General features: G+C 41.8%; 1 protein-coding gene across 4 annotated transcripts in view; it reads left to right on the top strand.

Moving 5' to 3' along the window:
• Window positions 1-14,576, top strand: part of CAB39L (calcium binding protein 39 like) — a 69,746-nt gene that overhangs the window by 21,063 nt on the left and 34,107 nt on the right. For 2 of the 4 annotated variants that reach the window (XM_076363927.1, XM_076363918.1), the window contains exon 2: window positions 9,705-9,853. In XM_076363927.1, coding sequence (XP_076220042.1) covers window positions 9,752-9,853 — 102 coding nt within the window. In that variant the 5' untranslated portion in view covers window positions 9,705-9,751. Of the gene's footprint in view, window positions 1-638; window positions 906-9,704; window positions 9,854-14,576 lie in introns of those variants that run through there. The other 2 variants (XM_076363910.1, XM_076363924.1) reach the window with 2 other exon arrangements.

Raw genomic sequence — 14,576 nt, 5'->3', positions numbered from 1 at the left:
TACTGCAGGGTTTTTTTCCCCCCTCCAGTATTATTGTGGAAAAGTATTCAGATCTTTATGTTATAATACATAGTCAGGCAGGAAGCAGCTTAACTTCGGCTTCTCTGGGGAGGACTCTGCTGAAAGATGTGGTGCGTGAGCATGTTGATTTTATTATTATCTTGGAACAACAACCAGCTGTTGGGCTCCCTTATTAGCATTCTCAGCAGGACAGCAAGGTGAATAATTTAATTCCAGCAGCCTCCGCCACGTGATGGTGCGAGGACCCGTCAGTGATGCCTCCCCTACACCGACAGACTTCGGAGGGGAATGGAAACTTACAGAAGTGATGCGAAATCGTCACATCTCCTCCCTTAACCCTGGAGAAATCTCTCGGCAGAGCGATCGCTTCTTCCTTTGCTTTTCTATGCGTTCCTCTGACGTGGAGTTGGGGGTGTGTGTGAGCCTGCAAGCAAGACGAGCGAGGGAGGGCAGTGGGGAAAAATGCACACCCAGCCACGGAGCTAGTCAGAGCAGGAACAGCGAGGAGCCGGAGCGAGGCCGGGAGTCTGGCGACAGGCAGTGGGGAGTGGAAATTTACAGCTGCTTGTGAGCGCCTGTGCATGTTCAAGAGATCCTTTCTGCTAACGCTTTTCCAGAGGCTGACGGTCACTCGGCAGAAGAAGAGCGGGAGGCCGAGTCGTGGGATCCCTTGCCTCTGCCACGTGTCGATAATCGGCAGGGGGGAATAAAGCGGAATTAAATGGAAGATAACTGAAGGCGGCTGCTGGCGGCGTGGGCTGCGGGGAGGCGGCAGAGCTGTCTTCAGCACCTGGCCATGGGGCTGCGCAGGGCTGCCTAGGAGCCCCCCACCTTTCCGCACGCAGTAAGTGTCAGCCGAGATGATGTCCTCCGAGTGACAGAAAGTTAAGTGATTTAATAAAACTTTTCTTTTTCCAGTTAACACCAGCCTTTTCGTAATAAACCGCTTGCCTGCTTGTTCTCGATAGTTACGCTGTTAGCTTTTTATAGCTTTGTAAACTGTGTTACCAGGAGTGGCTTTTTAAAGCAGGCAACCCTAAACAATACTCCTCCTGTTACATAAGGCGCTGGCTCCGCGACCAAGTGCTCCGTGTCCATGGAATATCTCTGGAAATGGCTTTATTTACAGTGCGGTTTCCAAAAATAAAATATCTGCAATATATCATTTCTCTTGCTCCTCTCCGCTGACTGCCTGCAGCTGCGGACTGGCTCTTGAGATGCAGAGGAATGAGAGTGTGGCCACTTGCATAAGACATCGGGAAATGGTTAGAGATGTAGGGAAGATGAGCGCACGTGTGAACTGTCACAAGAAATGGCATGTGTAAATTAACCATCTTGTTATTTATAGTCAATAGGTCTCATTAACCTGAAATGCTAATTCGTTGGAACGGGCTATTCGTGAAGTTGTTATCAGGCAGAACTTTCATTGAGCTTAAGGAAAGTTTTTTGTCTGAGCAAAGACTCTTTCTTGGACTAATATTAGTAGTAAAATGAAATTACTGCTACAGCAAATTATTTTAATGTGTTATGAAGCTATTGAAAGTAACACAGCAGGCTTGCTAAGGACATGGTCAAGTGAATGCTGTGTAGAGAGGTAACTTTCAGTAATATTGAACAAAAAGCCAAAATAGTATTCATGTTCCTCACTAATGGTTTTAGAGGAAGTCCTATTCCCTCCTGGCTGCTGCCTATGTTATTTAAATTATATTACCAGTTGCCATTATTTCTACAGTTATTATTACTACTAGAAATGGAAATTTAACTTGGTTTCCCTTAAGTAAATGAGAAGCTGTTAAGGGCTGTTCTGTTAGAATTGTGTGTACTTCAGAGACATTAGTTAAGAGACCTCTTTCTGCATGACTGAGCTTGTGGGAGCTTTGCTATGGACTACAGTTAGGCATGGAATTGAATTCTTAATCTTTTAGGTTTGAAAGACCTCCATGGTGACAAATGGAAATGGGGAGCTCAAATATTCTTGACTCATCAATCCTGCAAATTTGGTGGCTGTAAAACCGCTGGTTTCTTATCTTTCTAGTTTTATTCAACATAAAGTAGTAACCTACTACTTCTAGCTAGTTCGTTAGCATGAGTGGGAGAGCCCGTGTAATCCTGTGGTACAGAGATGACTGATGCAGGTGTGAGTACAGTGCCACAGGACACCACTTCTGCATGGCTTTAGAACCTGAATGTTACCTGGCATTGCAGTGTGCAAATGCTGGTTTGTAATAAATATTTTATAATAATAATAGATGCAGTAGCACAGGACTTGCTGCAATAAAAGGACACTAGGCAGCAAAGTCAAACACTCAAAAGGCTCCTAACTTGAAGTCTGGCATTTATCTGTGCCAGTGTAGTCTGTTCTCTGTACCCTACTCAGGATACTTTCATTAAGTTTGTATCATCACACATTTTTACCCCCTTTCCCATCATCACTGCCTCATTCTGGGTTTGGCTGGTGAACACCTGAGCTGTAGCATCTGCTCCAGCAGCCCTGTCTCTCTTCCCTTCTTTCATCCCCTTCTTCCCCTATTGTGCTGGTACAGCTCTTTGTAAGACTGTGGGGAGAACTGGACTGGAAACCAGTGTGACCTTTTTTTCCCCACCAGGTTATTTTTTGTTAACCTGGGTCGGTTCCCTGACCTGGCTCACCACGAGGCCCTGCAAACAGCTGTACCACTCCAACAGAGGCTGCAGGGATGTGAGTAGATGTGGAGCAGGGTGGCACTGTCACGGAACAAAGCGTTTATCAAACTGTGGCCTCAGTGACCAGATAGCTGTTTGGTGTTTTGTTTTATCCCCCGTGTTTACTGAGAGACTGTATAGGCTTTTTGGTTTTTATTGAACGGGCATTCAAGCACTCAATTAAAAATAGAATTATTAATTTCTTTGAGTGCTTCCATACAGCTACACCACAGCACTTGAGTGGAGCATCACCATGAATGCCTTCAGTTTCATAACAGTATTGAACAATTATGTGATATTATTATTATCATTCTGTAGAGGTGATCAGATTAAGGTCAGAGCTGCCTACTTATTTTCCATGTCTGATCTTCAGGGTGCTTGCCGTCTGCTAAAAAAACCCCATTTGTGGCAATGGTAGGCATTACTGCAATGTTATGTGTGTTCAGGTGAAGTTTCAGCCAATATTCACCTTCATTCCAGGTAACGCAACAAGTAGCCAACAGCAAGGCTTATGATGAGTAAATTCTTGAGTTTTTGGAATAATTTTGTTGCCAAGCAGAGATGGCATTCATTCACCCTAACCATAAAACTGTCCTCTCTTCTGTTAATCTTTTGTCTCATTTGCAATGTACCTTCCAAAATCTGCAACTCGTTAAGGAATTGCAGAGAAATTACTTGTTGTGTAGCCCTGATTCCTTCTGCATATCAAATGAAATGTGGGTTGTGTGAGGGGACTGCATGAGGGAGGACGGATTGGACTTCTCCAGGTGATCATCACACATGGGGGCTTCCATCCCCTGGTTTGAGTACGTGACTCTGTAATTGTAACAACTTTCCCAAATATGGCAGGAGGGAGAAATGAGGAGGGAATAAAGCGTCTCTTCCATTATGTAGAGACTGAATTAGGCAAAATTATGAAGAAAGTGTGCTAATTCAGGCCCCAAATATATAGGTCCTGGGTGCACTGGGGTGAATGGAAAATGAAGGTCTTTTTTTCCATTCAAGAAACTCTTACCCAATATGAGTTACTGAAATGTTTTGATTCTGATCAATTAAGTCGATGAAGGTTAGGAACTAAGACAAGACAGATGTCTGATACTTGAAGGGAAGGAAATTGTTTCGCTCATTCATTTTTGAAGACCAGATGGCTTGTCCGGAGGAACGTCTGCGAAGAGTGCATGGATGGGCTCACGCGCTCTCTCCCATTCTTGCCTTCGTGGGCAGGAGGAAGTGTTTGTTACCGAGCTGCTTAACTGAGTCACTTCATAGTGGGATGGGCCGGTGAGTAGAGTGATGTTGCTGCCTGCATTTTTCCTTCATCGTGCTTACAAGCTCAGTTGCGCTGTAATCTTTTGAGAAAGTATATGATTAAGAGCAAGGAAACTGGGGAGAGTGCCTATAAACAGAACTAGATCTCTTACTGTACTTTATAGTTGTATTAAAGACCTCAAGTTGCACTGATTTTTTTTTTAGTGCATTCCCTTTATGAGCACATAAACTGGCAGAGATATTTTGAAGACTGATAAAGCATAGGCTTTGGTGTCAAATGATCTAGGTTTCATTCCTGACACAGCCACTGATTTTTTTTATGTGGCCTTGGGTAAGTCTTCTAATCTGTCTGTGCTTCAGCTTCTTCCTTTGCAGAGGGAGCAGAGTAACAGCAGGTATAGAGGTTTTTTCGGAAGTGTGTTTTCCATCTTGGTTAAATGTTTGCAGAGTTGGTGGCCTCTGAGGGAAGGCATGCCCTGAGTATGAAGGGATGTTACGTTACCTTTGACAGGCTACTGAATACCCTAAAACTCACGTCTTGTAAACCTTGTCCACCTCTGGATTCAACTCACTGCTTTAGTCTGTGTGATGGTTTTTTTTTTTCTTTTTTTCTGACTTGAACAGAAACAGCCAAACATTTAGAAAGTGGTGCTTTAAAATTGCCTTTTGGTGTTTCTGTCACTTACGTAAAATAAAATCAGTGCCCTTTTTTTCTCCCAAACAAACACGGAATTATATTCCCTGAAAGTATTTTTGTAAAAGTAGGGCTCATAAAATGTGCTGGACTCTCCAGCTCTGGCGGCTGAAACGTCCGGTTCATACTGATGGCAACAGCAGGCTTTGGAAACCACCGTTCCTCCTACAGCGCTGCCGGTGCATTTTCCACATGAGCAGGAGAGACAACCTCCGAGGCCGAGAGAATCGGTCCGGTGAGATACAGCTGTTTCTTTCCTCAGTCTCATAAGCTCCTCACAAGAGCACCGGTGAAATAACATCATCACAACTAAATGTTTCAGAAGTTGGCTGGTCCCCCGTTACTAATTTAGGAGTGTCCACAATGCATTTCTGATGTTATAAAAACATATGTTGAATAACCATTAGATGGAAAAAGTTTTCCTAGAAAGTAGGAAAGAAAGGGGCTCATTCAGCCCTGTCCCTTGCTGCCAGACAGCAGTGTCAAAAATTTATGAACAGATGCTCTGTAGTGTGCCTGGTAGAGTAGGTCATTTCAAAATCTCAAAGCTCCAATGATTGGAAACGTTTACATTTTCAGCTTAAGTTTATTCATCGGTGGTTTATAGCCATTTGTTTCTGCATAAATAAAATGTTATTGTTATTTGAGCTGAAGTAACTTCTTCAGCATCCCTGTATTTTTATTCTAAGCTTACCAAGGCAAGCACTTTTAGCCTCCTAGACTTGCTTGGTCTTCCCATTTTTCTGGCCAGCCTAGGGTCCTTCTCTGCACCGGCTCTAATCTCTGTTGATTTTACTTGACTGCAGGTGTTCAGGATTGTGTACAATGTTCCATATGAAGTTCCATCAAAACTTTGTACAAAGACATGAATACCTTTGTATTTCTACTGGCAATTACTTTCTTAATTCATCACAGATTTGTGTCTCTTTCTCCTGTCTGTAAAATACAGGTGTAGTCACCAGGTGTCTATCATTTCTCATGGCAAATCCTCAGCTTGAAGCAGGTATTCATAGAATCACAGAATGATTTGGGTTGGAAGAGACCTCTAAAGGTCATCTAGTCCAACCCCCTGCCATGGGGGGGGGTGTTGGATCTAGATCTAGATCTTCAACTAGATCAGGTTGCTCAGAGCCCCATCCAACCTGACCTTGAATGTTTCTGGAGATGGGGCATCTACAAACTCTCTGTCTCTCCTGCCATTCAGCATTATCTGAAACTTTCTACTTTCAATTTTTATCCCATTCTTATTATCTCAGTCCTTGAGGCAATCCAGTTTCTCAGGTAATTATATTCCAGTTCTCTTCTGTGTTGCTAATATCTTCCTATTTTGAGTTACCACAATTTTTGGGTAGGCTCTTAATTCCTATGCCTCTCTAAATATGATCCTGTCCCCAAATTGCTCGTACCTTCTCAGACAATCAGTCTCCCTTTACATGATAATTTTCCTTCAACTAGTTTATTTTCTACTGTATCCAATTTAGTGTATTTCCATGTTAGATGCATGGGTTCTACTGTGTTTTCTCTGTCTAAAAATATATTCATAAGGGATTGTAGTATGAGCTACCTTTGGTAAGCCTGTGTTGCATTCTTTTCAGTTGTCATTCATCTTTGTATTTCAGTTATTTTTAGACTGGTTTCTTGAGAAAACGAAGCTGATGTGGTCACACTGTTCATCTCTCATCCTACTTCTCTTCCCATGGTAACTTTTGAACTTACTAGCCAATTTCAAGCAACCTTGACAGAGGGCTAGATGCCTGGAAAATATCGAGTTCCAAAAAGTGGACTGAAAATAAGTGATGAAAGGAATAGGGAATTTAAACCAAATTAGTGCCTCTACCGAAGAGAAGACCTTCCAAGTAAAGCTTAGAGAGCAGAAAGCTGATACAAGGAGGAGGACAGGGCAGAAATGCCCAGCTGTGTTAAGAGCTTAGCAAGAGCTCATGCTTTCTTTGATGCTGGAGAATCCAGTCATGGGGAGCAAAGCTGGAGGAGAGGAGTCCTTGTTTTGCCATGTGCCTTATGGAGTAGCCAGGCATAAGTCTAAGGAGTACAACTCCCAAATCTCAGCGAAGTAACTTTGCCTCCGTTTGCTTCTACCTGTAATTGTGAATAGCACATGCCCCCTAGGAGATTCCTGCATGGAGAAGCTAAAGGGACCAGAACCTGCAGCTGCCAGGTATATTCTGAAGTGATGGATCATCTTTTGCCAGCTGCTGATGGGTTAAAAACTGTCCTGAAAAGGGGTAAATCCAAAAATGTTCTTCAGTGCACATCTGGGGTTCTTCCCCTTTTTCTCTCTGCCTCCGCTTGCATACAGTGGATGCTTTGCTTTGCGTGTAAGACTGATAAATGAAGTGAAGCAGAGACTTGGCTCTGTTCAGCAGAGGGATGAACTAAACAGTCTCTTGAGTCCCTTCCTGTCCTATTATCAGTGATTTTGCTTTTGCGATTAGGACACTGGTAGGGTATGAAGTGAAGAGGAATGGTATTTTATCACTGAGCAGTGCTGTGGTGACTTGGTGGTGAGACTGGAACTACACAGTGGAAAAGTGCTAGCCTGGCTGTTGGAGTTTTATGGCAAAATTAGTGATTATTTAAATACAGACACCATAGTCTAGGCAGCTATGTAAGTTACTTTTTGGGAGGAAAATGTGTTTCTAATTTATAGTCGACATTTCAGTTAGAAATATGGACTTCATTTTTTTAAAATCTCAGAACCTCTAGCTCATGAGTACTTCAATTTAAAAATCAAATTATCTCCCCCTTTGCTTTTCCTTGTGTAGAGACTTCTAGAAGGGGAAGCTGAAGGAATGGCTTCAGCAATCTGAATAAACCTGCCCCACCTTAGATGAAAATACTTCTTTTCTGAAATGCAACGTGCCTGCTAAGCTCCTGCTCTCAGACTCTCTCTCTCTTGCATCTTCACATCCTCATGCTGTGTCTTCACGGATAATAAAAACATGTAGAATCAAGTCCTTCTCAAAGTGTGTTGTGAATTATTAATCTTCTAATTGCAGCACGTGTGGGATTACGGGGTGCTTGGTGCTTGCTAGCAGCGTTTAAACAAATTTATTGCATAATACTGGCATCCCAGTCTTTTCCAGTGCTTGTAATGTAGCTGAACGTGCCCAAATGAGTTAGTCGTTAGTATGCTCAGTCTTCAGTCTTGCACGTTGTCAGGTTGAGGTGTGACTCTGCTCTGTTGCTAGTTGGATGGTGCTGCCAAAGCTTGCAGTTGTGAGCTCCATGGGAGCAGGACTCCGCAGTTGAGAGCTCAGCCAAGGAGTGAGGGTTACGTAGCCAAAACTGCAGAAATAAAAATGAGTTTGAACTGAACCATGAGGAGCTTGAAAATGGAAATCCGAAAGTGGTGAGCTTTCAGACGTTGAACATGAAAATATTCCTGTAAAACTGACCTAGCAACAAATGAGAAGCTATATACAAATTCACCTACTCTGGACACTACAAAGGAACTTTTGGTTTAAATAAGACATTTAAAAATATTTCCTGTGTGTCATAGAAACTGTTCTTGTAAAGATAATCTGCAAAAATATTTTGAAATATTTTTAATAAGATGTTAGGACAGAGTTTGTACAGTTTTTTTTTTATTTTTTTAAAGTATTCCTCTATGGTTTGAATTTTGTACTCGGCTGTTTTATATGGTTGCTATTTATAGTTGTAATAGAATGTATATCTAATCTGGGTATTAATTCCATAGGATATTTGGGGATTAGTAATGCATGGATGTATGGCACAAATGGGCTCATACTTCCTGATGGACTCTGTAGTGTGTCAGTAGTAACAACGAAGCGTGACAGGAGTGGGTTCTTTGGGACCACTGGGTTTTCTTCTTTATCCTGTATGTATTGTGCTCGTTTAATTCTCTCCTTTAAAACCTCTTGTATAAAGCTTTTTTAAAATTGTAAAAGTTGAAGAAGAATAAGGAGATTGAAGTGGTTTTTGTATATATTTATGTTTTCACAACTAATCTTGCAAATGTGTGAGGGGAGGGACAGTGATGGTTGTCTTTTGTTGTGGAAAGAGATGAAAGTTTGAGATTATTTTTGTCTTTTTTTTTTTTAACCTTTTCTTCGTTATTGTACAAACTGGAATGCAGTCCAGAATGGTGCTGTGCTCTCCCTGGAAAGTGGTACTGCCTTAACCAGAGCGTATTTCTATTGATTTCAGTAGATCTTTGTATCAGACCCTCAGCAAAACCCATGGGAATTCACAACTTAATGCTATGTAGGATCAGAAACTAAGCTACTTGGTTTCTTTCATGTATAAATACAGTGATGTGATATTTGCCTTTCTAACCATACAGAGGAAGAATGTTTTAAATTAAACAAACAAAACCATTTTCATTAAAATGCTCAGTCTTTCATTTAAATGTCATGAAAACATTTGTGTCCTTATTTGGGCCTGATCCTCTGTTCCTTATTTAATTCAGGCTATGTTTTACACAAGTGAGATCTGACCCATAGATTCTTGAAGTCTGTCAGACTTAGGGGGTAGCTTCAACTGCTTCTTCTCGAGAAGCTTTAGGCTGAAAAAGAAAAGCAGCTGAAGAAGGAGGAGCAATGGTGGAGAAGCTGGGACCTTATCTTGCGATACTCTAAACAAAGGACGCTTTTGGTACGCTGGCGTCTACTGTTAGTTATCTGCATCGTGGTGAAACTGGTGAAGTTTGGCAGAAACCCCTATCAGAAATCTAGTGGAGCCTGCCAGATACACAGTGTCCAAAAAACGTTGGACATAGGCATAGACTCGCTGGAGTGCTGACCTGTAGGTCAGGGACTTTAGGAAGCATCCAGCTCCTGCGCAGGTGCCGAGTAGTTGCTTTCCATGTGCTAACGGTGGCTTGTGAATCATGGATGAACTTGCAGTAACTGTACGTGAGAACTTTTACGGCTTTACTGAGTAGCTGAAGCAAAATATAGTGCCTGAGGCATAACCTTTTCTTGTTCATAATGTCTTTGTTTTTATTGCATTTTTGTATAAACCTTAAAAACTATTTTTGTTTCTCGTTTGATTTAAGGCAGTCCTCTTCTATCCTGAAGGAAGAAATCCAGGTGAAGAAAAACCATGCCTTTGTTTAGTAAATCGCACAAAAATCCTGCTGAGATTGTGAAAATTCTGAAAGAAAACATGGCCATATTGGAAAAACAAGAAAAAAAGACAGACAAGGTATGAGGCAATGTTGTAGAAGACCAATAAGGTTTTTATGCCGGGGAAACAGTAGAATAAAGGGAATAAAATTGTGTTTGCTCACTGCCCTGGTTCTGCAAGTGCTTGCGCATGTAAGTAGCTTTGTGTTTGAACGGTCCTGCTGAAATCGGGGGGCTTTTGCATAAGTAAAGTACAACAGAGCTGGGGGTCAAAAAGAAAATGGTGAGATCCAGGAGCCTCAGCCAAAACGAAGGGTGATCTCCTACTACTTCAAATAGTAATGCACCTAACAAAACAGCTTGGAAGGCTATTTAAAAACTATCATACCGTTAATTGTTTTAGCAGGATAACAAAGGAGACTGCCAATTAATGTGTAGGTACCCACAGGGCAAAACTTACTTCTGATGAACATTGTTCGCATAAAACAGCAAACGTATATGTATTCATATGTATATAAAAGAGATTTCACTCTGTCAGTCCTTTCCAATCTTCTGTGTGCTAGTGCTTCCTAAATGAGCTGTGCTACTCGTATTCTGATTATAGTGCTAGGTTTTTGCTAATACTATTAGCAAACTCAGGTTACTATTAGTAACTTGAGTCACTTTTGCCACTCTTCCAGTGACCAGTTGAGAAGATGCATCCCAGCATACAAAATACTCCCAGTTAGGAATTTGTGCTTACATAAAATCAAATAATTTAATTTTTATTTTTGCACCTGAGACTCTGGCCCTCTATATTATTACTGTAGTAGAAGCATATGATTTTAATTAACAACAACAAACTGATTTTAGGTTAAAACTGAATGTCAGTGGAAACAGAAATAGCTGATAAGTGACATTAACACAGTTTTTGTGCAGCTGATGTTTGTGTGTGCATGTTGTGCTTCCCCCACCTTGTGCAGGAGCCTGTATTAGAACGAACCCAACCCAAAAGGTAAGCATAGAGCCCTTTGTGCCCTTAGTGAAATCCTCTTGAAATTTTTCAGTTCAAAGCAAGTAGCTCAGACTGTGTTAATTATGTAAGATCAGTCACACAGATTTCAGGGAGGCCTCTGGTATTTGATGTCTCATGCTGAAATACCTTCGGTTAACTGAAAAGCACTGGGAGAATTTGACTCTGAACTAAAACTTAAAATAAGTAACTAAATAAACCAACAGAGTCTGCCCTCCCCTGCTGAATTCATCCTTCGGAGCCTGATTAAAGAAGACATTCAAAGCAGAAGCTCTAGACTCGGGTTTCTTTTCGATTTGCTTTGCAGCATGACTCCTCTGGGTTGTGGTTTTGAGAATTTTTGGCTTTGAGTTCGTTTGTTTATTTGGGTGTCAGTGACAAAGGAGGAGAAATTCAGACTTAGAAAATCGAGAACTCGATGTAAATTTTGCATAAAAGTCAGAACAGCTGGTGTGTGTTTTTCTCACAAAGCAAAAGATACGGGAGCGTTCCCCCGGCATATTAGGATGGAAACAGCTCGTGAATTTAATGACGATGCTTATTTTACAGGAGGAGGTTGGTTTTCAGTATTTTCTGCCGTACTTTATTGCTATGGGATGGAGGCTGTTCCTGGGGTGAATGTGGGTGATCGGGGGAGGAGGGACAAGGCAGTCACTTCAGCAGCAAGGCAGAAAGTGAAGACGACAGCCTTTTTTTGGACGGTATTTACACATACGCTTTACACGGCTTGTTGACTCAGGACTTTGCACTGCGATGTAGAGGAAGCACATAGGGCCTTTCTCCCTTCAGAAGGGAAGGTGTGAGACTCCTCAGTAATGCTACCTTTGTGTTGCACTGAGCTGTCCTGAAATAAATACCTATTAAAGAAAATAGCCGGATTCATTCTCCTGAGTTTAGGGAAGTAAATCATAAGGAATGTCTTTAGTACTGTGACAACGATGATCTTTAAAAAATGACAGGAAAAATAACTCTTGCAAAAACAATCACCCCATCACATCTCTTACTATCCATACAGGTTTGTGGGCTTAGTAAAACCATTTTTAAGTGTTGTTTGCATTTTGAATTGGAGAAGAAAATATGATGGGGAGACTTTCAATGGCACACAGGTTTTCAAAACTCACTCGCTTAGTAATACTAATGAATAACATCTTGTCTTTTCATGAGTATGATTAGAGAAATTTAACTGAAAACAAAAGCAAAGAAAAACAAAGCACAGTGCTGCACTCTGTGCTCTTCAAAACCTGGCAAGGTTTTTAAATTTACCTCCAATTTGATTTCCAAAGAGAGCTGAAATGTGTCAAACTTTCATAAAAGGGCCCAGAGGTCTGGCTCCTGCAAGAGCCACAGACACTGGATATCCCAGAGCTGGTTTTGGACCCTGTGGGCCTATGAATGCAGAAGTTTGGGAATCAGGGCTCTCCGATTTTTCAGATTTCTGGCTCCTTGTTGTCTTCCATGGGAACTGGAGAGGTGCTGCTTTGCCTCACCATAAGACCGAGGTTCCCAGGACTGCTAGGGTATGACTCCACAGCATCCCTGATTTTGCTCATGTGCAGAATAGTTTTCAACTAGGACTTGCCTCAGATGCTTAAACAAGATTTATCCTGTGACAATTGTTATGGTAGCACAGCCAGTGTGGTATGTGGGCTGAGACAGCTAAAAGCTGCTAATACAGCCGGAATTGGCAGAGAAGTGTGGCAAAGCCTAAATTAACTGCAGGGCTAGCGGAAAACCTCCTCATTCCTTTCCCGGTTGAGAAATCCTAAGTACGAGGTGAAGATGCCCTGGGCAGCTGGGGGGACATGAGGTCGAACAGGGAGAGGCTTGATGCTTCTAATACAACTTTGTGCAACTTTCTGCAGGAACCATCCATGCCTCGGGGGGGCTGTTTTTAACTAATACAGAAATGATCATTCCTACCAAGCTATGCAGTAGGCAGGTAGAGGGAGCTTTACAGCAGATCAGTTAAGACTTTCTGAGTAATGGGAAGAGGGGGGAGGACACAACTTGATAGACAGGATGCAGAGAAGCCACTCATAAGTATAAAGGCAATTATACATCTTTTCCGAGACACATTTCCATGTACACACATAATACACGGAAGTTTGCATTCTTTCTTAATGATGATTTTTATTAGTCATAGAATAGGACCCAGTCAGACTTTGACTGAATTCTACAGACTGTGCTAACATCTATCTTCTTAGATAAGGATTGAATTTGACCCAGTTCCTCCATGTGTCTTTTTTTTTTTTAAACCTATTAATGTGTGTAGTGTTGCCATAATGCTTTTCAAACACTCTCAGCTGAAAAACAGGCTAAGTTTGAATGTTTAGTTCTTACTTTTTTTTTATGGGTGGGTTTTTTTGTTTGTTTGCTTGCATGGATGTATGTGTGCTTAAGCCTTTGCCATTTTCTCAGCTACATTCTGATGGTTGATAGACCACAGGTTGAGAAGTGCCACTACATGTGGCTTCTCTTCCTCTGAAGCACTCTTTCTAATACCGTCTTTTAAAATTTTTTTAAAATAACATCTATTTTAAAAAAGGTATTGCAGGACTGGCAAATTAAATGTAACAATTGGAGGATTAAGTAGGGTGAGACAGAGCTGGAAAAGTGGACTAAAGCCTTCTTTATCAAGCATCCTCCTCTCTTCCAACATCTGAAATAAATAAGGTGTTCTTGTGACATGTACAATTGCTGTCATCCTATTCAGGCTTTGATGCAGTGAAGAACAATTAATTACGTTTTATTACATAATTCTATAAATGCCATAAAAAGTTAATCTTGGTCATGTAGAACCAAACTGTGCTTGGATTTAATGAGAAATACCCATTCTGGAATTAACTAGAAAAACAGGGAAGTATATAAATACCTAAGAAATGAAGCCTTCAGAGCTTAGACTCTCTTCCTTCTTTCTGGCACGAACACCTGTAGCATTTGGAGGATGCACGTAAATAGGAAGCAAGAGGGGAGAAACCCTGATATCAAGTGGACAGATCTGTTGAACCTGAGGAAGAACAGACAGCATGTGACACACTGGTCATACTGCTTCATTTATTACTGATATGCCGCCATGTCTTTTGTTGATGGATGTTGTAAAAGAACATTAATAGAATGGATGCCTGACCCATCTCACAAAAAAGGGGGGGTGACATCCCGACTTCTCGAAGTCTTATGTTCGGCCACTGAGTCTGGTCAGCACAAAGCAGTGCAGGTGGCATCCAGTATGTCACTGAAGGATGTCCTTGAACACATCACCCTCTCACTGCTAACCAAACGCCTTCGGGTGCGGCACCCATGACTCAGTGCCATCTGCGGTGCCTACAGGTTTGGTAACATTTTCTGAACCCGCCCTGCAGCAAAAGCCTTCACAGTGTCACAGGCTTTTAATTTAGTTCAGCAAACAGATCTTTGCGCTTGGCCTAGATGGGCTGAAAGGTTTGCAGTTTCTGGCGTAGCGCGTCCAAGACTTGGGTTTGTCACGGAAGATGAACCCAAGTGAGTTAGAGCTGGTTCAGGGCGCCGTGCTGAGTGTTTTCCTGGCAGGCAGAACCGCAGGCTGCAGTGCCCTTAGTCAGTGTTCAGAAACATCGTGAAGCTAGATGTAAAATAACCTGAAGTGTCTAGCTTCTTCCCCTTTCACTTAAATATATCTAACGAGACTGCTTGTTCGGGTAGGTCACTGTAATCTGTCCTCTGTTTCATCTCCATGTACTGTAACAAATTTGTTTCTGTTCAGAAGGGTCAGGAGAGAAGCATTTTATTAAGGCTACTGTTAAAAGACTTTAAG

Source organism: Aptenodytes patagonicus, chromosome 1, assembly GCF_965638725.1.
Source record: "Aptenodytes patagonicus chromosome 1, bAptPat1.pri.cur, whole genome shotgun sequence".
Classification (NCBI taxonomy): Eukaryota; Metazoa; Chordata; class Aves; order Sphenisciformes; family Spheniscidae; genus Aptenodytes; species Aptenodytes patagonicus.
Note: the sequence above shows the minus strand (reverse complement) of the source record. Positions and strands in the feature narration are given on the sequence as shown.